At 54.0% G+C, this 22,435-nt stretch overlaps 1 protein-coding gene and 1 long non-coding RNA gene across 2 annotated transcripts in view; both read left to right on the forward strand.

Moving 5' to 3' along the window:
• Nucleotides 1-5,966, forward strand: part of PIGK (phosphatidylinositol glycan anchor biosynthesis class K) — a 48,166-nt gene extending 42,200 nt beyond the window's left edge. Inside the window, exon 11 of the mRNA XM_051999388.1 lies at nucleotides 5,657-5,966. Within this exon, the coding sequence (XP_051855348.1) occupies nucleotides 5,657-5,773 (117 nt within the window). The 3' untranslated portion in view covers nucleotides 5,774-5,966. The remainder of the gene's footprint in view (nucleotides 1-5,656) is intronic.
• Nucleotides 1,347-5,650, forward strand: LOC127563125 (uncharacterized). The gene is made up of 3 exons (XR_007953897.1): nucleotides 1,347-1,417; nucleotides 1,554-1,643; nucleotides 2,095-5,650. It is a non-coding gene; the product is annotated as an uncharacterized LOC127563125 (long non-coding RNA).
• Nucleotides 5,967-22,435: the final 16,469 nt, after the last annotated feature.

Below are 22,435 nucleotides of genomic sequence, written 5' to 3' on the forward strand. Positions count from 1 at the left end.
TGAGTCGGGGTCTGGCACTTTGGGGTGCACACGGTTTGCCCCTTCAGAGCTGGGGTGTTCCTCCTTGTGTCTCTGAGGTGTGATGGCGCAGAGGCGGGGCTTCGTTCTCTCATTCCCTCATCCGCATTTGGCCTTTTGTTTAACCCAGACTCAGAGTGTAAATTGAAGTTGCTTTTTGCATCTTCAGTAGGAAGAGTAGAAATCCCAATCACCTCCTCCCGATTCCACAAGGAAGAGTGACAAAACAGCCTTTCCGAACTAATTCTAGCAGTGCCTTCGGAACGTCTGCCTGATGATTTTTTCTTTCTATAAAATCCATTTTAATAGCGTTTTTATGTTCTATATGTTTTATGAAAAGGCCTTATTGAAAATCTTGGACAATTTCCATCAGCTTCCCCATAGACTCGTTTAATTTGAAAATCCTTCGCTTCCTCCTTACCTTAATTACAGTGCTTGGAACCAGGCTCCGTTAACTGGTTTTTGAAGTTCCGTGTAATGATGTGCATCTCGGCCCAGCCAGGGTGAGAGACTGCGGACCATTCACAGCGGGAAGGTCGCTGTTGCTTAGCTACCCACCTTTTAATTTGAAATATCGGGCATTTCCATAATTGGTGGCCCTTCAGCTGGGTAGTGTTTGCTCCCGATGTGGTCAGCTTTTTTTTTTTTTTTATGACTGTGGGGGTTTCCTTTGTGTTATAGCCGTTGTTATGGAGGAAGGGTCCGCTCCGGGTCACATCAGCCATTCTGTGGGAAGTGGGGGTCTTTCACTTATTTCGGGTATAACGTGGTTGGGTGTTCAATGGGACAGATGTAATTGTGAGTCAAAGCTGGGGCTATTGGAAGAAGAGCCCGGCAGAGGCCTTTGTGGAGGTGGGGCGAGCTTAACAGGAAGACCCATGCACAGTGGGGGAGGGGGTCCTCGCACACAGTCCTCAGCAGCTGGACTGAGAGTAAGTCCAGGGGCCCCCACCCCGGGGCGGGGCCCTTCTTCATGGTCTTAATGTGGTCTTTCTCCCTTTCCAAAGGATGCATTAATTAAGCACTTACTGTATGCTTTGGCACCATGCTAGGTGTGGAGATAGCAAAGTCTCCACTCTCCAGGGGCTCCCAGCGGAGCGGTGGGACAAGAAGCATGTGTGGACAGGCAAAGTGGACATCAGAGCAGAAGCACTCTTAGCATGAAGGGGAGGTTAGTGTGGGCAACTGAAAGAACCCCTCGGCTCACCCATCTGTGCAGGTACCTGTGGGTGCTGTCCCTGAAAGGAATGGGCCGTCTCTGGAGGTACCAGTGGGGACTGTCCCTAAGTGGGATGGGCCGTCTCTGGAGGTACCAGTGGGTTCTGTCCCTGGAAGGGATGGGCCGTCTCTGGAGGTACCTGTGGGTGCTGTCCCTGAGTGGGATGGGCCGTCTCTGGAGGTACCAGTGGGTTCTGTCCCTGGAAGGGATGGGCCGTCTCTGGAGGTACCTGTGGGTGCTGTCCCTAAGTGGGATGGGCCATCTCTGGAGGTACCAGTGGGGCGCTGTCCCTGAGTGGGATGGGCCGTCTCTGGAGGTACCTGTGGGTGCTGTCCCTGAGTGGGATGGGCCGTCTCTGGAGGTACCTGTGGGTGCTGTCCCTGAGTGGGATGGGCCGTCTCTGGAGGTACCAGTGGGTTCTGTCCCTGGAAGGGATGGGCCGTCTCTGGAGGTACCTGTGGGTGCTGTCCCTGAGTGGGATGGGCCGTCTCTGGAAGTACCAGTGGGCGCTGTCCCTGAGTGGGATGGGCCGTCTCTGGAGGTACCAGTGGGCACTGTCCCTGAGTGGGATGGGCCGTCTCTGGAGGTACCAGTGGGGCGCTGTCCCTGAAAGGAATGGGCCGCCTCTGGAGGTACCTGTGGGTGCTGTCCCTGAGTGGGATGGGCCGTCTCTGGAGGTACCTGTGGGTTCTGTCCCTGGAAGGGATGGGCCGTCTCTGGAGGTACCTGTGGGTGCTGTCCCTGAGTGGGATGGGCCGTCTCTGGAAGTACCAGTGGGCGCTGTCCCTGAGTGGGATGGGCCGTCTCTGGAGGTACCAGTGGGCACTGTCCCTGAGTGGGATGGGCCGTCTCTGGAGGTACCTGTGGGTGCTGTCCCTGAGTGGGATGGGCCATCTCTGGAGGTACCAGTGGGGCGCTGTCCCTAAGTGGGATGGGCCGTCTCTGGAGGCAGGGAGTCATCCCCTTTCTGACGGCTTCAGGCAGAGGCTGGTGCCCACTTGTGACATAGGGGATGGAAGGCTTCCTTGGGGGGGGAGGTAGATTGTGTGGCCGTCAGGAGCCTTTCTGACAGAAATCCGGGCTGTGAAGGGGCTGCTTGGGAAATCTCCGGGAGAGCTGTCTCCTCAGCTTCCTGGGGTGATTCTCCGTCTTAGAGGAGCTGCTTTGCTTGGCTTTCTATTTAATACCCTCATGAGAAATAGCCACCCTTTCTCTAAAATAGTAAGCCCCCAAATCCTGGCTATTTTCCTTCATGAATCAAAATACAGTCGTCTAAACAAGTCAGATATATATTTTTTAAGTCTTCTCCATTTTGATTATAAAGGTGAAAGAACAGTAACAAAGTCTCAAATTTGCAGGTCACTTTATTAAATGTAAGCATTTATTCAGTGCTTACAGTATGCCAGCTGTGTGCTAGATGTTGGGGACACAAAGAAAAAGGGAAACCTTTCCCTGCCTTCAAGGAGATGATATTCTTTGCGGGGGGGCAAAATGAGAAGGCAAATCCAGAGGAGGGGGAGCCCCTGGCTGCTGCAGGAGTACGGAAGGATTTGTGGGGAGAGACACTGCTTGTGTGGAGGGCTGGGGGATAGAGCACTGGGGCTGGGTGCACAGCTGCTGCAAAGGTGGGGGCCTGGAAGCTATTAGGATGTGAGGATTCTTTTTAAAACGCATCAGGAAAAAGGATTTCTTAAGTGGCTCACCCTTACATGCTTTCCCAACCATGACTTGATTGCCCTCTTGATGCAGGGGTTTGGGAATATTGGGCAGAAAGTCATCAGGAGAGGGGCCCTGGCCCATCAGAGAGCTTTTCTGCAGTTGTGGATGAGACATTCTCTAAAACGGACAGGAGACTCTTGGGCCATAGGGACAGATGGTTCTGTGGCCTGCCTTGGCGGCTCCCTCTGGCCATAGGGAGAGATGGTTTCTGTGGACCATCTTGGGGGCTCCTTCTGGCCATAGGGAGAGATGGTTCTGTGGACCGTCTTGGGGGCTCCTTCTGGCCATAGGGGGAGATGGTTCTGTGGACCGTCTTGGAGGCTCCTTCTGGCCATAGGGAGAGATGGTTCTGTGGCCTGCCTTGGGGGCTCCTTCTGGACATAGGGGGAGATGGTTCTGTGGCCTGCCTTGGGGACTCCTTCTGGACATAGGGGGAGATGGTTCTGTGGCCTGCCTTGGGGACTCCTTCCTCGCCCATCTGCACTCACTGGGAGCCTTGTCTCCTTTACAGGACTTTGCTTTCTGTCAGTCCTGCTGCCGTCTGGTAGAGTGGGGCATTGAAAAGCTGGGGCTTTGCCTTCTTGGGAAGCCGGGGATCCCTGGGAACGATCATTGCAGTTTTCCTGCAGTCGGGTATATTTGGACCTCCACCCCTGTTCGACCCAGTGTGGGGAGGAGGGAAGGGAAGAGAACACGTGTTTATTAAGCACCTAGTGTGTGCCAGACTCTGTGCTCAGAGCCGTACAGTTATCTCGTTTGGCTCTCAGGGAATCGAGGTGGAGACGAACCTGTGGTTTTACCCGCCTGGGGAATTCTGGGATGAGGAGCCTCCCTCCACCTTCTCCCATGAGGAAACTATCCAGCAGTGAGGGCTGAAAGGGCCCCAAGGCCGTCCTCCCACTCAAGGGCTGCCCTCTCTCCGGTCTGGCACCCCAAGGAGCCTCCATTGTCCCCTCCTGTAGGTTTGTGGAGTGCTCCCTCTCCTTGCCCATCAGATGAGGGGAGGTGGTCTCACTCCCAACTCCAAACCCGGGGTTGTGTGAGTGAGGCTCCTCCAGGGAGGACACAGGGTCTGTCCTGACCTCAGGCAGCAGATGCTGGGAGAGGGGAGGAGCCAGACTTTTACAGACGGACAGACGGACAAGGCCTGTGAGCGTCTGAAGGTACGACTGGCTCCCGTGGGACACATACTCGACAGGATTCACCAGACCAAAAACAGAGAAGCTGCATTGTGGAAGACATGGCTGAGAATGAGCCCCCTCAGCCCCGAGATGGGCTGCTCCACCACCACAGAACCCGTCTTTTCATGAACTTCCAGTTCCATCATTTTAGTAGGACCCCAAGTTCCTGTTCGATGGCCTGGCCAACGCCATGCACTGGATTGAGGGAGCTGGGAACTGCTCTAGACGTCGTGGACATCCAAAAGTCACCAAGACCGAAGGATTGCACTCCTAGAGCTGGTCCCCAGAGCGGCCGAAGAGTAGGCAAAAGGGGCGACAGGTGCCAAAAGGGGCCCAGCGGCTCTTGTTAGGGACCGTGAAACTAAGGGGCTGGGTTCCTATCAGTCCGGGGACATGGAGATGAGGGGCTACCGCTGTGACAGAGAAGGAAGGGGCTTCCAAAGGAGCCTGTGCAGACCTGCTTGTTTGGGTGCATCCAGGAACCAGAACAGTTTAAAAATTGTAATAGCTTTTTACTTTCAAAATCCATGCAAGGAGAGTTCTCAATGTGTCTCCCCTTGCAAAACCTCGCGCTCCATAGTTTTCTCCCCCCTTCCCTACTCCTGTCTCCAAACAGCAAGGGATCCAATCGAGGTCATACATGTCCATTTCTAAACCTATTCCCACCTTTATCTTGCACAAGAAAAATCCGATCAAAAAGGAAAGAAAAAGAGAAAGAAAACACAGTAAGTAAAAACAAGAAAATGAGAGTGCCGGGAGCCCCCGCGGCCCCTCTCTGGGTGCCGATGGCTCTCTCCAGCACAAGAAAAATCCGATCGAGAAAACATAGCAAGTAAACAACAAAGGGGAGAGTGCCGGGAGCCCCCGCAGCCCCTCTCTGGGTGCCGATGGCTCTCTCCAGCACTAGGCCATTGGATCTGGCCCGGATCGTCTCATTGTTGAGTCAGCCACGTCCCTCAGAGCGGTCACCGTACAGCCTGGCTGCCGAGGACCACGACCTCCTGCTCCGTTCCCTCCCTCAGCCGGGGTTCCTGTGAGTCTCCCCAGACCTGTCTGGTCCTGCCCCCGATGGTTTCTTACGCTGTATCCCGCACCCTCATGCATTCGGTCTCTCCAAAGTTGGGCCTTTGGCCGCACATCTCGGGGCTTCCTCCTTCCATCACGGCTGCTTGTGGGGCTGCCCCGGCGGAGGGGCGGAGAAACGCCCGCAGACTCTCCACCCCTGTGGGCCCTCGGCTCCGCGCTGGCCTCTCATCCACCGTCTGGGTCTGCGGCCCGGGGAGCGGAGCCGCTCACTAGGAGTCAGGGAGCCTTGGCGCCCAAAGTGGGGCCCCGGGTCATTTCTCAGAGGAAGGATGGGGGGGGTGCCCTTCCCTGAGGGCAGAGTCTGGCGGGGCCCTTGGGGCGCCTCTGGCTTAATTGCCCCCCGTCCCGCCCCAGAGTCAGTCGGTGGCCTTGCTTTAGCATCGGTCTGGTTCCGAGCGCTTTCCGTGTTGTGACGTGTTGTTGTTCTTTGCAGAAACCCAAGCAGAAGGACTGGCACCCACCGGGAGGCTTCATCCTGGGGCTCTGGGCCCTCATCCTCATGGTGTTCTTCAAGACGTACGGCATCAAGCACATGAAGTACGTGTTCTAGGGCCGAGGCCTCGGGGCCCCCCGGTCTCCGCTCGTGCTCCCCGCTCGTGCTCGGGACCCGGCAAGGTCCTTCCGTTGTCTGTGCTAACTGTGGGGTGGGTGGGTCGTGCCTCGGGTGATGGTTTAAGATGTTAACTTTTCAGGGTGAGTCCTTCGGGTTTGTTAATAAATGTGAAACGGCCCCTCTCCCCCCAGGACTGAGTGTTCTTTCGCCAGCACGAGGCCCCAGGTTTTGCGCAGGAGCTGGGTGGCGCGGGCCCTGGCGCCCGGGGAGAGCCGCACAGGGCCTCGGATCGGACCCCTCTCTCCCCCCTGACCTCTGGCTTCTGGACTCGGGCGCTATCCATCGGGCCACACGGCCTCCCGCTTCCCTGAGGCTTGGGCCGGGGCCTGGGATTTCCTTGGTTTTGAGTAGAACCAAAGGGCGGGGTCCTAAAGGCTTATGGAGAAGGGGGGGCACCTCTGACCCTCAGGGAGCCTTCGGGATTCAGTACCTAGTGTGAGCTCAGCATTCAGAGCCCTTCCCAACCTGCCCCCTCCTCCCTGCCCAACTCGAGCTCTGCCATCCAGCCCCCTGGTCCCCCGGCCCCCCGTCCGCCTCCCGAGACCCTCCCTCTGGGCTCAGCGTTGTCTCTGGCTGTCTCCGAGGCTCAGTCCTGCATCATTGGGTCCCTCGATCCCCAGGACGTTCAGAGCCAGCCCCCAGCCCATAATTCTGGTCCTCCTGGGGAATTCTGGGGCCCGCCCATCCCGAGCAGAGCCGGGTCCGCACGTGGGCCCTGACACATGGGCCCTGGGCCCCGGCTCTGAGCTGCCCCCTCTCAGCCACCCTGGCTTCTCCGGCCCATTGGAAGCGGAGCCACTGCATTGGAGCCCCGTAAACCCGCCAGAAACGCTCTTTGGGATCTCCCCCCGTCAGCCAGGCGGGAAGTAGAGCCCCCTGTGCTCCGGACACCATGGCCCGTTTCTGCTCCAGTGCTCAGAAGGGGCAGTAGAAGCCGGTCCTCCGGCTCCTTTGCCACCTGGCTGCCCAGATGGCTGTACCGGGCTGGCTGTCCCGCTGGGAGGGCCGGTGCAGAGGCCTCCTGCCTGGGCTCAGCAAGCTCCATCTCCCTGAGTTCAAATCGGGCCTCAGACCCCGACTAGCTGAGTGACGTTGGGCAAATCACGTCCCCGTGTGCCTCAGTTTCCCGATCTGCAAAAGGAGCTGGAGAAGGACCATTGCGGAGTCTCCGCTGAGAAAGCCCTAAATGGGCTCATGTGCTAGGGTCGCTAGCGCCAGGCTGCGCCCGGAGCGGGAGCTCTACCGGAGAGTTTATATTGTTGGACCTTAGAGACCCCGGCCGGTGCTCGAGGAGCTTCCCCAGCTTCTAGCGACAAGGCCTTGGCTGCTCGGGTTACCTCCTCTCCTAGGGCAGGAATCGCTGCTGCCGCCGCCGCCTCCATCCCCACACGGCGTCCTCTGATGCATCTCCTCGGGATTTCCCGAAGCCCTTTTCTTGGGGCCAGACTCCTCCGGAGAATACAGAGGCTGCCAGGGAGCCCCCTTCCCTTTACCCCAGCGCAGGGGCCCAAGGGAATGGACACTGATGACTTATTGCCAACGGCGATCTTCTCCATTTTAGAGCAATTCCCAGGTGTTTCCCAGCCATCTTGCTTTGCTACTGACACTTTCTTCCCTGACTGGTAGCAAGTACCTTCTCTCTCCATCGGTGATGATGAGAGTCTGGCTCCGGAAATGGGCCATTTCCTAAGGAATTCTGGGATTTCATGGGGGAAGTGTGTGTGTGTGTGTGTGTGTGTGTGTGTACGCGCACACGCGTGTATAGGGAAGGAAATCTAAGACAGTCCTTCCTTTCCTGATAAAATCCCCTTTCAGACCCAGGAGGCCAAAGGGCCTTTTGAGAACTGGGTTCTTCCAGTAGCTTCCTTGGGCCAGCATCCTCCCCCTTCCCCCAGCGTGTTTCCCCCACCTCTGGGCCTTTCATTGTGCTCCCCCCACCTCCCAGCATCCCCCCACTCTGGGTCTGCAGAATGGTGCAGACCTAGAAGGCGTCCCTCTCATGAGCCTCCTCTCCTTTTAGGGCCCTGCTCATGTGGTATTTTCTGGGTCTCCACGAGCTCCTGGAGCTCCATAGTGGGGATCAGTCCCCCTCCCAGCTCCCTACCATCCATACGGTTTCCAGTGGTATCCGCACAGCGTAGACCCGGCCCTTTGCCTCCCTGCCTGGTCTCTCTGCTGCTCTCTTTTCTTGAAGATGATGAGACCGGCTCTGTCGAGCATCGGGGGCTCCTTTCTGGTCTCCTTCTGCCTCGTTCCCTCGGTGATTCAGTCTTGTTGGCCAAGGACCTTCCCCCATCGTCTCCACAACTGTGCCCAAGCCTGGACCGCCCCCCCTTCTCCTCTGCTTTTGGAGGCCCGGCAGCCCCTTCCCAAACTGTTGCTGTTGCTCGTGTCCATCGGTTCTCTCTCCTCCTGGCTTTGGGCTCGGATCCCTGGACCCGAGCCTCGTGCCCGGCGCCTAGTCGGTGGCCAATGGGTGCACATTGAAGCACGTTTACGTCTCCAGGTCCCAGTTTTATTCGCTGTGAGATGAGGGGCGCCCCTGGGTGGACCCCAAGACACCTTCGGGCTCCCAGTCTGAAATCCTTCTAAACCGTCTTCTCCAGAAAAGGGGAATGATTATATTTCGACTGGCCATTCAGTTCAGTTCAAGAACTCTTTGGTAGCCATTTTGTTGAACCCTGGCTCAGCTCCTGGTGGGATGCAAAGACAAAGCCGCAATCGTTGCTGCCTATGAGGAGCTCAGTCTGCCGAGGGGGAAATGACAGTGCCCGTCTCCAAGCCTCGCCTCCCCTGTGATTCCCCTGCTACTTCTCTGCCTGTTCCTTTGTGCGCACCCCTTCCTCTCAGCTCCCTTGGATACCTTGTCTTCCCCAGGGAGAGTGTAAGCTCCTTGAGCTGCCTTTCTTTTTGCTTCTATTTTCCTTTCCAGGACCGCCTCGCCCATCTATGTCATCCCTCCACTTATCCGTCCATCGTGTACTTCCCTAGTCTCGATTTCTGTCTCCATTTCTATAATCTTCATTATCCATTTATCATCATCTCTACCCCGCTACCTGACCATCTATCTATCTATCTATCTATCTATCTATATCTATATCTGTTTTTCTGTTCATCTATCTACTGTCCATCTATTCATCCATCTATATCTGTCATCTATCTGTCTGTCTGTCTGTCTGTCTGTCTACCTATCTATCTATCTCTGTTTTTCTGTCTGCCTATCTATCTTCTATCTGTCTGTCTTGTTTTTCTGTCTGCCTATCCTTCCATCTATCCACCTATCTATATCTATTTTTCTGTCTGCTTACCTACTCTCCATCCATTCATCCATCTACATCTATCTATCTATCTCTGTTTTTCTGTCTGCCTATCCTTCCATCTATCCACCTATCTATATCTATTTTTCTGTCTGCTTACCTACTCTCCATCCATTCATCCATCTACATCTATCTATCTATCTCTGTTTTTCTGTCTGCCTATCCTTCCATCTATCCACCTATCTATATCTATTTTTCTGTCTGCTTACCTACTCTCCATCCATTCATCCATCTACATCTATCTATCTATCTCTGTTTTTCTGTCTGCCTATCTATCTTCTATCTGTCTGTCTTGTTTTTCTGTCTGCTTATCCATTATCCCTCCCTCCCTCCCTCTCTCTCTCTCTAATACAAAGTAATCCTGGGGAGACTTCTGGAACCTGCAAGAATCAGGATGTGTCTCCTGTGGTAAGGGACGCTCTAGTTAAGCACTCCAGGAGGCAGCAGGAGGAAAGAATACTCCAGGCCTGAGGCGCCCTTTATATCAAGGCACAGAGATCTAAGGTTTGAGTCCACAGAGAGCCAGTCACACACCTTGGTGCAAAGAGAGCGTGAGAGACAGAGCAAGATGATCACAGTCCCGTAGGAGAGTCCAGAGCCAGACTGGGGGGGGGGGGCTTTTTGTAAAGTCCAGCCAGAGGCAACAGGAAGCCACCCAAGTCCTAAGACTGGGTGCTGCCCTGGTCCGAACTGCATTTTAGAGTGTCACCATGGCAGCTGTGTGGTGGATGGATCGGAGAGTAGAGACTGAGTCAGGAAGACCAGTGAGGAAGTCCAGGGGAGAGATGAGGTGGGCAGAGGTGGGATGTGCTTGGGGAGGACAGGACACAGGAGAATGGGCTTTGGAAAACTCCGAGTCTCAATGTTGTGAGCTGCCAACTGGCCAGGAGGTAGATCGCCTTTCTGCTTCCTTTTTTCCTTGGCACTTTCCAAGAACAGGAGGGTGTTGGGGAAGGGAGTGGCTGACTGCTCTCAAGGGCTGTTGGGGGGAGGTCCCTATTGGTGGGGCGGCCTCCTTTTCAGCACTGAGATTCTGTCACTCTGGGTAATTCTGTTCCTAGAGCTGCCCTTCATTAGCATCACACTGAGGAGGGCGAGGGGGAGCCCATGAGGAAGGGCAGAGGACAGGTAAGTGAGTACCCCGCTGTCTAAAATAAGCTGGGCAGCGGTCGACAAAGGCGCCCTCCATGCCCCACCGCACTGAAGGCGTCCCAGCTGCTGTTCCAGCTGCTGTCAGGAACAGAAAACCCCCAAAGCCTGGTGGGGAGAGTGCAGCTGGGAAGGTGGGCGTCAGTCACCAGCAGGCTCTAGACCCAAGCCTTCAAAAGCTCTTTGGAAGAAAGCCCAGAGGGGCCAACCGCCCAGCACAGCCCCCTCTCCGCCTCGAAAAGAGCCAGTTCATATAAAAAAGAGCATCAGTTCATATAAATCTTCCCAGGTATTTCCGAAACCACCCCCTTCACCATTTCTTACAGCATGTGCCCGAACACAGCTCGTCTCCCGGTTCTATTCTTCTCCACCTTAAAAAGAGCTAGAATACTTCTGTGCAGCTTTGGTCAGTTCCTTTTTATTGCGACTCATCCCTCTCTTGATCTGGCCTTGCCCTGATTCCCCCTTCTCCCTCCTCTCCCTCCTTGTTCAGGTTCACGTATTTCGGTGTCCATCCTGTGCAGGGTGAGGTCCGAGTGCCGGTCGCTCCCCCAGCCCTTTCCTCCTGGTTTCTATAGACGTCCACTTGTGCACAATTAAGTGAGACAACTTGCTGTCTTCTTCCTTTCTCTTCTTCCCCAGTGTAGTCCTCTGTATATTCTCTTTTCCGTCTTCTTTTAATATCATCAAGACTTAACAGAACCAGACCCATTCCTTGCTACCGAAGTCCTGAGACCGGGTGCTGCCCTGTCCAAACTGCATCTAGATATAGATCTCAGACACTTACTAGTGAACCTAGGCAAGTCACTTACATCACTTGCCTCAGTTTCCACATCTGCAAAATGAGTTGGAAAAAGAAATAGAAAAATTCACTCCAATATCTTAGCCAAGAAAGTCCCAAATGGGGCCACAAAGAGTTGGATTTGACTGAAAATGACTGAACAACAACACACTAATTTTTGTGCTGAGGACTTTTTAATCATTTAATCTTCACAACCATCCTATGAGGTAGGTCCTTTTACAATCCCCATTTTATGGTTGAGGAAACTGAATTAACAGGAGTTAATAACAATGTAATTCACCTCAAGTGACTTGCTCAGAGTCACACAGCTAACAAATATCTGAGGTTAGATCTGAACTCAGGTCTTCCTGACTCCAAGCCTCTACCCACCGTGGTGCCCATAGTTGCTCTATTTGATCCTTTCTAATTTTCAGGGACTTTGTTGTCGGACATGGTTTTGTGCTTTTTGGGCCAAACTGTTGATTCCCTTTCCAAGTCTTTCCTCTGTAGCTCTCATTTTTCATCTTTTCCTTCAGGGGCTTTGGGGCTGCAATTTCAGGGAGAGAGGGAAGAAATCTAATGAAAAAATACAGAAAAGCCAATTTGTACATACACACATACCCTTAAAAAAGCCTGCAAGTCTTACCAATGCCCTTATTGAGGGCAGCTTGACTTCATGCTCCCTTTGCTTCCATATGAACAAGGTCTAAGAAGATTTTCTGTGCTTTGGCCATTTTCCCCCTTCGGTTCCTTTGCCGATGGGACCCTCAATGTCGTCACCATCTGGCACTTCCAGCACAGCTTCCCCTCTGCACATTTGATCCCGCCTCTCCACTTTTTCCTGTCTTTGTTCTCTTGTAGTGGGATTTCTGCATCTTCTTTTAGGGCTCACGTGTGGCCATTTTACTCACGAAGGGGAAAAGATTTTGCTTGTTTTTCCCCCCAGTGCTTCCGGCCCACCTTTCATCGCCCCCTCTTCCTGCAGTCCTTCCCCCATTTCATCCTTGCGTGCCTTTGGAATGACTGCTGAGCCGGATATTTTGGAAAGCCTTTTCTTAATGTTGGTTTTGCCTTCCATCAGATTCTTTCTTTTTGAGACGATGTCACTCATAATCTTGGTCATCCTTCAGAATATTGTACAAATCATTTTGTCCTCTAATCCATTGTTGCCTCTGGTACTTCCTTTCTCTGTTTGCCAAGTAAGTAGCATGTTTGGTCGCTGAGGTCTTTAGATTTCATTTTTTAGGGCAACTAATTTACATTGCTTATATTTCTGGTGAAAATTCTTATAGCCTGTGCCCAATGTCATTTCTGTTTTCCATGACTTATTTCTGATTCTTGGTTACTTGTTTCAATAGTCCAGGGTTGAGTAATTTGAAATGGACATTGAATCTTTTTTTTTCCTTTATTTTCCTTCTATTCCTTCTTTTCTATAATTTTGATCTTTTCTCTAAGTCTCTAAACATAAGAAAAATGTAAATCAAAACAACTTGCACCTGGCCAGCTGTCAAACATGACAAAAAAATCAAAATAGTCAATGTTAGAGGGGTTATGGAAAAACAGACACACGGATACACAGTTGCTTGAGCTGGGAATTAGTCCAAACATTTCAATCAATTTGGAATTATTCAAAGGAGGTGAATAAAATCTCCATATCCTTTGGTGAGGAAATCCCATTGCTATAGCATATGCTTCGAGGAAGTTGACAAGAAACAGAGAGGTCCCATATAGTCCAGAGCCCTTTTTCCAGTAGAGAATTATATCTAGTAGATGTCTATCAATTAGGGAATGGTTGAACATATTGTGATATGTTAATATAATGGATTATTATGGTACCATTAGGAACAGTAAATATAAATAATTCATTGAAACAGAAGAAGATTTATATGAACTTCTGCAGAGTGGAATAAACAGAACTGGGGAAACAATATACAGAAGGGATGTAAGCGGAATGAACAATTCTTCCTCCCCTCAATTGAAACTGATGGTTCTCTCGGTGATAATGGCCGTGTTTATTCCTGAAGAAGAGAAGAGAAAAAAAGGCAACCTTTCCTGTAGAGATGGGGGCCTTTGGGTGTGGAGTACCGCAGGTACCCCCAGACTCACTTTTTATGCTGGTGAGCTTTACTAAAGCCCATCTTCTCAATTCTTTTGTATTCTTTGTCCCACAAGACAGCTTACTAGATTGATGTGGGGTAGGGGAGAGAGGGATACATTTGGAAATGAAGATAGTTTCCAAACTAAAATTTAAGTAAAACTAGGGCCATGTAGAACCTCCCCTGATTTATAGGGGATCCATCCTTCCGATTTGATTTTACACTGGACTGACTTTGTATTGGCGGCATGTCTGCCCGTTCATTTGCTTTCCTCCCTTGCCTGATATTAATAATCGGAGGGTCTCCAAGCTGCTCTCCTTTTGTTCCCTCTTTCTCCGAATCCTGTACAATTTGACAGAATTAGTGTCGAAATAATGTTGGAGGCTGGAAAGCTCATCTAAAACCAACAACCTGACACCTAGTCCTGTGTTTCACTTTAAAAATCATGCATGAGGTGGGAGACTTGCCTTGGCAGCTGCTGCTGTGAAAAACATGTGGGGAAATGCATTTGGCCGGGAGCCTGCCCCGAGACGGCGGTGCGCTCCAAGGCGAAGGAGACTCGAGTGCACGGATGGCCGTGGAAGCAGGTAGAGCAGGAAGCCAAGGGAGGCCATGGTTGCTGGCTCTGAACCATCTCTGTCTGTCCCATGGAAAGGGGATGTTGGCAAGCCAGCATGTGTCCAGGAAACGGAGCCCAGGAGTAGGCGGTGGCCTGGGGGGTGGATACAGGGCTGGCTGAAAGGGCCAATGGGACACGAGAGTTCCCTTGTGCTGTGCTGGTGTCCATTTGTACAGTTGCCCTAAATGCTCTTTGGACATTTCCTTCCTGACGTCTTGGTTATGAGTCAGTCACAGCTCTAGAGCTGGAAGGGAACCCATTCCACGGAGGGCTGGATTCAACCCCAGACCTCTGGCCTTCCAAGCCAGTGCTCGCTCTAGCCCCCCGTGCCCCCCTCACTAATGGACTCTAGCTTTCACACCCAGCTCGGGCTTCTCGTCGCCCTCTGGGGGACTCTCCCCTTTGCATCTTTGGGGGCTGTTTTCACATCCCAGAGCCCCCAAATGGGACAACTGGAGAGGACTTCGGCAGCCTCTACTCCAACCTCGACACAAAAGAAAGGCGACAGACCTGCTTCAGGGAGAGCACAGGAGTCATGGAAAGCACAGCTCAGTTTCCCAAAGGTAAATAACTTCCTGTTCTGCTTTTCTGCAGAGCGGGGCCTGGAGTCAGGAAGGCCCAGTGCGATAATTCTCTCCAGCTTACCTGGAAAATGGGGATCATCATGGCCCCCCCCCCAGGGTGGCTGTGAGGGCCAAATGAGATAATGTACGGCGATCTCTGCAGACCTTAGGGAGCTTTTTATAAATGCCGTTACCCTCATTGTCTTTAGTGTTGTTGCGGTGTCCAAGGTCCTTGTAGTAATAAGTCCTAAGGCTTGTCCATCTAGCTCCCCATGACAGCTGAGCCCCCCCCCCCCCAATTCAAAGGGTCACTTCCCACTTAAATTCATCGTTCGATGTCATTCTTGGCCTATCGGGGTCATGCAGCAAGGTCTGGTAAGACGGCCAGTGTGGACAGCCTGCAGAAGAAAGACCTGGGGGTCTGGGTGGCTCCTTAAAATGGAGGCTCCTAGAAGAGCTGGCCAATGAGAGCGTGGAGGAAGCCTTCCATGTGATTCTGGCACGGGAGGGGAGCCGGCAGGGGAGCCCGAAGGAACAAGGGGCCCTAAACTGTGCATTTACCCGGGGGAGCCAGAGAAGGCTTCACCAGACTGATGGCCAGGGCGCCCGGGACACCAGTTGGGAGAGGAAAGCCCCTGCCCAGGCTCAACAGCTCATCTCCCATGGCGGGAGCTAATGGTCTGAATCGGGACCAGGGAAACGGCCACGCTGCTGGGGAGGGTCCTTGGAGGGACAGGAAGAAGTCAACATCTGGCTCCCTTCCGGCCGCCCCTTCCCCTCCTGAAAGCCTCTCCCATAGTCCGAGTCTCCTTTGCTTCCACCCGTTAGAGCCCGGGCCTGAGATTCCGCTGGCGATAAACTCCTCGGGAGGAAAATCCCTCCCCCATGCAGGCTGGCAATTTCCCACAGTTCCCCGGAGCAGTGAGAGGACAAGTCACCCCCCCCCCCCCAGCATGGGACAACCGGGATGGGTCCGAGATGAGATTTGAACTCGGGACTTTCAGAGAGTCATCGCTCTCTATCCACTGCTTCATGCCGCCTTCAGAACTAGTAACCTTGGGTACAGCCTGGGCAGCAGCCGTCCCACATGAGGACGTCCCCTTTAGGGGGTCAGCACTGCCCCCGCCCCTTGGGGGAGCGGCCGGGGCCCAGCCGGGAGGGTCAGGGCAGGACTCGGACCTTTGGCTCCGACCCCAGCTTTCCCCCCATGTTTTCCACAGCAGCTGCCCCCCCACAGCTGGGGCCGGCGGGGCAGGGGAACGTCTGATCGTCCGCCCCTCCCTCGAGCCCCCTGCACAATCCCACCGCATTCTCGGAGGTCGGGGGGCCCACAGTGGAACAAAGAGCTCCCTCTTAGGGCACAGGAGGGAAGCGGCTGCCTGGGCTTTGGGGCGGACAGCTCCTGGTGCTGAAAAGGACTTCCCAAAATCCCGCCCAGTTCCGCTGGCTTTGGGATCCCGCCCCCGGCACATTCTGGTTCTGCCTCCCGGCCCAGCAGGGCACAGCTAATCCCTCCTCCGGAGGCAGCCCTTCAAAGACCCGGCATTCACCCCTCACAAAGCACCCCCCTCCCCCCCAGACACAGGTGCACAGACTACACACTGTGGACACAGTCACACACACACACACACACACACACAGACACACAGACACAGACACACACACACACACACAGAGACACACCCACTCACCCACTTACCCACACACAGACACACACACCGACACACACACACACACAGACACAGAGACACACACACAGAGACACACCCACTCACCCACTTACCCACACACACACACACACACACAGTCACACACACACACACAGACACAGACACACACACACACACACACAGACACACACACAGTCACACACACACACACTCATACAGACACACACACACTCACACACACACACAGACACACACTCACACAGACACACACACACATCTCTTCCAAACTTTCTCTTCTCCAGGTGTTCTCCTAAGGGGCTCTCCCACTGCTTCTTGCTGGGAGGTCAGGCTGCCTCAGGAACACAAGCAGGATCTGTGTCTCTGTTTCTATCTACACACTCACACACATACAGACACACACACTCACACAGATAAATCTCGGTACTTGGTTCTCATCCCCTAGAGAGCTCATCAGGGGGTTAGCTTTGGATGAAGTGTTAACCTTGGTGGTTGGCTTGGCCCTATGGGTCCCACGGGCGTCTCTGGGATCCATGGGGGTCTCCGGGGCCCACGGGCATCTCCGGCCCACATTCTCTGCCTGGCTCTGGGGCCCACGGGTGTCTCCGGGGCCCATGGGCGTTTCTGGCCTGCGTTCTCTGCCTGGCTCTGGGGCCCACAGGCATCTCCGGGGCCCACGGGTGTCTCTGGCCCACGTTCTCTGCCTGGCTCCGGGGAGAGCCAAAGTGCTTTTCAGTCTCCCCCGTCCGTGTCACATTCATCAACATTAGATTTAATTTGTCCCAGAGCCGCGGGGCAGCGGAGACACCACGAAGCTTGCTGACCCTTGCTTCCCGGAGCCCAGGAAGAGCCTGTATTAGCAACTTAATGAGTGCGGCCGCGGAGCACGTGGCCCTCTCCGGGTCGGCCGTGTTGGTTAAGGGGAGAACAGGTCCAAGGACCGACCCCACAGAAGCTGCTTCATTCTTCCCGTTGCTGGGACTCCCACCCCTGTATTTAACGGCTCCTTAACCCGTTGGAGTTTTCCTTCTGATTTAAAACAGAAGGGAAATGGAAGTCATTGTTTATTTTTGTCCAATCCAATATTTCCCTTGTAGCCAGCATTGGAAATAAGTGTTCCTCGGTGACAGACCTTGGGAGCCCCCTGTACTGGCGGCTCTGTGCTAGGCACTGGGAATACTAAGAGGTAAAGGGCGGGCCCTGCTCTCAGTGGGCTTACGGTCTAGCAGGACACGCAAGACGTCCGTGTAGGTTAAAGTGACCAGACAGCAGAGCACGCGGAGCCGAGGCTGGGTGGGCACCACAAGCACCCTAAGGCGCTTCCCTCTATGGGGACGCATTCACCCAAGGGAGTGGGGTAAGTGGGACGGGGGGCTCCTCGCCTTCCGGCTTCATGGCGGGAGATGGGCCTTTTCCTTCCCCCTCTAAGCCTTGGAAGCCTGCAAGGACGGCAGCCTCAGCAAAGCCTTTTTGCTTTTCACGCCCAAGAGGAGGGAACCCTTGGGTTCTTCTCCTGCAGCCAGGCTGTCCCCAGAGCCTGCAAGAGGGAGAGACAGCCTGGCGCAGACTGCCCACGCATCCGAGTGCTCTGGAGGAGGACTGAGGCAGCGGGGGAGGCGGCAGGTACACGTTCAGGGGGACGGACAGAGAAAACCCTGGGCCAGCCGGACAACTAAGCACCCTGGATGTCCCGCCCAGCACCAGACAGGAAAGGACTCGCCTTCTCTCAGGAGCCCTCGGAAGTTCTCAGGCTCTGTCCTGTGTAAGCTGATGGGTCTGTGTGCACGAACACATGGAGACACATGTGCCCACATGGTACCCACGGGCACACACCCTGGTGGCCATGGATCTAGAATCACGGATGTACACAGGGACTCACACACACTCACACACGTGTATATCTACATATATAGCCCACACCTATGTGTGTGTGGATATGTAAGTGTGTGTGTGTGTGAGAGAGAGAGAGAGAGAGAGAGAGAGAGAGAGAGAGAGAGAGAGAGAGACAGAGAGAGAGAGAGAGAGTCAGAAGGGCATGCAAGAGGGACTTGCAGGCAGGAGGACCAGGGTTCAATCCTGATTCCGAGACTCCTGGCCAGGGGATGCCGGGCCAGTCCCGACCTCTGGGGGATGGTCTGTGAAGTCCCTGCTGTGTCACTGTCTGGGTCGGGAGGAATCACCCGAGCCCACAACATCACAACCCTTCACGACTGACCGTGGCTCTGAACCCCTGAAGGCCGGGGCTACCTGGGCCGGCCGTTATGATGCTTGCGGCTCCTTCCTCCTGCTGCAGCTCAGCACCCCCTGAGTTCCTAGAGGCACATTTGTGCTCCCACGGAGCTCCGAAGGGGCCAGAGCCCTGCCACCACCCGGGAGAGGGGAGAGAGCACGAGACTCTGCCTCGGACTGTGTCGCCTTGGAGCGGTCACCCTCTGAGCCTTGATCTCGCTGGCTGCAGGGCCCCTTTTCAGCCCTTTCTTCGAAAACCTCAGCAAGCAAGACGGTTTGAAGAGAGCCAGCCTGGCCTAGGGCGGGCTAGGGGACCCTGACCTGTGGGAGAGCTGACGGGCCCAGTGCCGTCCTCCTGGCTGCACAGAGACGAGGGACACGACGCGTGCCCCAGGCAGCGGCTGGAGGGGCCGGTGCCCCAGGCGCCTCGGCCCTGCACGTGACCCGTCCCGGACTCTGGGGCTGGGCTCTGCGGGGCCGGGCTCCTCTCAGGTCCAGATTTGTGCAGGTGCCATTTATCACTTAGGAAACACAATAGCTTTGTACGTTCGTGCGGCCATATTGTCAGCTGATGGGACTGCATGGAGTTTGCAGGGGTCTCGAGCCCCTATTTTGGAGGCAGAAAAACCGAGGCCGGGAGAACTGAGGGACTCGCCCGCGGATTTCCGGTGGAGCTGGAACCGAGATTTCCTCACTCCAAGCCCAGCGCTCCGGCCACGGCACACGTCTGGAGGCGAGCCCTGCGGGACTGCGAGCGAGTCCCTTTCCCTGAGCCTCAGGCTTGGGCGATGAGAACAGAGCACGGCTCCCGGAGCAGCTTCCCGGGAGGAGCCGGGGTCTCGGTTCCGCTCTGGGAATCATCTTAGCGTGGGCTCGGCCCAGTTGCTTGAGAAGTGAGAGGGTGGGGCTGGCCGGTCCCCGGGGGATTCTGTGCTCTGAAGCCATCACCCTGTGTGCAAAATGTTTTGGGAGCCTTGCCGCACGTAATTGGTTTCCTCTGTTTTATGCATGGGGAAATGTTCTTCTGCTGACGGTCTCGGACCGGGAAAGGTGAAGAGCCCGGCTCCTCCTGCCTTCCCCGGGCGCGTCTCACAGATTGCTTTTGCGCGTGGGCGCCCCAGCTTTCAGAAGGACGTCCAGCCTGCAAAGGTTAAGATCTCGGCCGCTCGGGAGTCTGCCGTCTTCCGTCGGCCCCTGGGGAGTAAACACCGGGGTGGGACGCACGGGGATCTGGCCGCCCAACACCCATTAACCGTAATGGGAGCCCCGCCGCTAAATCCCACGCCGCCGCACACAGAGTATTTATTTCTTAATGTTCTTTTAATGTGACTTTTCTTGGGCGACTCTTTACTGCCGAATATGAAACGCAGGATTCCTCTTTTATGGGCCATTTGGAGTGATGGATTTCTGTTTGTGAATTTCGGTTCCCTTGCCCCTAATGGCCGAGTGTCGGTTACGGCCACACGTCTTGGCGTGAAAATGGCCGAAGCTCGGATTGTCTCTCTGCAGAGGGATCCGATGGCCGGGGCCGGGCAGGATGGACCCACGGGGGAAGTGCCCGGAGCTCGAGTCGGGCTGGCGGGCTCTGTGCCGTGGGGCCCGTTCCTCACGGGGCTGAGTGCTTGCCCAGTCATTCGGGGACTTTCTGCCAAGCCGTTCAGAAAGGCCCGGGAGGATGTTCTGCGCAGTCCTTGCCCACCCTGGGATGGCCCCAGGGTCCACAGCTGCTGCTTTGGAAGAGCCCTCTAGGGGGTCCTCCTCAGGCGGAAACATCTCAAAGGGAATGTGAGCGTTTCAGGAACTAGTTGTGCTGTGATTCCCAGTCCCAGGAAGGGGAAGGGCACCGAGGTGTTGCAGAGCAGTCCAGATTCCAAGGCGGGAAAAGCTGGGTTCCAATCCTCCTGACACTGACTTTGTGGCCACTGGCAAGTCACAAGCCTCTGGTGTGAAAGGACAAATCTGCAGAAGCATGACCCTTCCCCGAGTCCCTGCCTCGGACCTCCTTTCATAAAGGAAAGCCTTCACTTCAGGCTGCGTCTCTGCTCAGCAGCTCCTCCCACTCCCACTCCCTACCCACAGAAAGTCTGCATCTTGAGAAGAAGGACCAGGTTGTTATGTTTCCAGTCATCGGACACTGCCAGATCCAAAGTAAGCAATAGATGGTCACTCTGACCCTAAATGCCAACCCTAACCCGGACCCTCACACCATCCTGCCTTCCACCCCATCCATCTCCCCACCCATCTATCCATTTGCTCATCCAACCATCGATCTGCCCCCCTAACCATGCAACTAACAGGTGTGTGTGTGGGGGTGATACCACCTTCAATACTTGCCCCACAGGCATGTTGGGAAGCACAAAAGAGATAAGGTCATGTGCTTCCCAAGTATTAAAGCAGCCTTTAAGTGTGATCAGGAATCACTGCCGTCAAGACAATGTCAATACTGAAAACCTGGGGATCAGTCCTAGTGTGATTCTCGAGCTGGAAGCAGGAGGAGCCCCAGAGCTCACATTTCACTTTTCAGGAGAGGAATCTAACCCCAGAGAAGTTAAGAGATCTCAAGGTGGGGGGATTTGAACCCAGGCCTTTGCCTGCAAATCAAATGTGTCTTACTTCTGCCCATGACATCTTGCTTTTAAGCTGTTGCTATGGTGGACATGGTTCATTAATACAACTCACAGCTCTGCCTTTGAAATAATAATAATATTCCCGATAGCTCACATTTCCATGGAGTGTTTTAGACAGGATCTTATTTGATCCTCACAAAGAAGCAAGAGGCAGGGGTTATTATCATCTCAAGTCTACAGATGAGGAAACTGAGGCAGATGTCCAGGATCTCACAGCTAGACTATGTCGGAGATTGGGTTTATAGCTGGGTCTGATTCCAGACCCGTGCTCTATCCATTTAGCAACTGGTACAGCTTTTTAATGGCCAGAGAAGCTGTTTCAGCTCAAGCAGCAGACCAATGTTTCAAATGATGGGAAAGGTGGTCCATATGTCTGTTTGACACTTAAATAATGCTCATTTAAAGCCCTCGCTAGCCTGGCTCCAGGGGAGACATGTGGGAAGGAACCGGGGCCTGCAGCCTGTTCCTGTACAATTCTATCACCCCATTAAATATGGAGGGAGAGGAAATGGAACCATTGAGTTCCAAGAGGCAATCAGAGCAGCTTTTAATGCGTTAGCCACAGTCACAATGAGATCACCTTGGTTTGCCCTATGATAGAATCAAATCGCTTTAGCATCTGCACAGACTCCTCCTGGTGATTGCCAGAAAAGAACTGAATTTTCATCTCTATGAGAGAAAGGGCAGAGGAATAGACGAGTGGCTGAAATCCACTTTCCTGACAAGTCACAAGGTCCTGGGATTTCTGGACATTTTGGACATGGTGTTTGCTAGAGCCTTTGGGTTCAGCTCTGTTAAAACAGAAACCCTCAAGGGTATGGGGTGGAGATACTGGTGACATTTTTTTTCTCTTTGGGAGATCCTCTGATGCCTGGAAAGCCTTACCATGAAGTGACTTTGGTTGTGGGTGGATTGTCAACAACTGCCCCAGCTAAGGAGCTTTTCAGCAAATGATTCTAGCTGGGGAGCCCCTCCAAGGTCCCTCCCTCATCCCACACACCGTTTAGGCTGCTGGCAGGCTGAACGAGATGGTTTCTTGCTGGTGTAGGCTACGAGCACCAAGGTAGTAAATGCACTTGATCTATGGCTTGGAAGGCATCAAAGTAAGCAATGGGCAGCTGGGAAACCAAGGTAGGTAGGGCAGGAACCTGGCATTGGTCAAGAAAAGGAAGGCTCAGGTTTTAGAGAAGCCCAGAAGGCCACAGAGAGTGGGGGGACCACCGGAGGAGCCTTCCCATCTGCCGGTAGCAGTGCCAGGGAGCAAAGGACTCCCGCGACTCTTAGTGAGGGAAGTAGATATGAAACCCACCTTCCTGGTGGAAATTATCTGAGAAAAGAGGGCGTGTTGGTGAGGTTTGCACGCCGTGGGGATTTTTAGCTCTAGGATCCCAGCATAGGATATTCTTGCTGGGAAGAGACAAGTTCTGGAGTGAAACCCCGGCTTAAGAAAATGATCCCAGTCTATTATCGGTTGCATGCAAATGGTAATTATGGAATGAAAAAGTAAGAAAAGAAACACACAGCCACGTA

This window comes from Antechinus flavipes, chromosome 4 (assembly GCF_016432865.1).
Source record: "Antechinus flavipes isolate AdamAnt ecotype Samford, QLD, Australia chromosome 4, AdamAnt_v2, whole genome shotgun sequence".
In the NCBI taxonomy this organism is placed as follows: domain Eukaryota; kingdom Metazoa; phylum Chordata; class Mammalia; order Dasyuromorphia; family Dasyuridae; genus Antechinus; species Antechinus flavipes.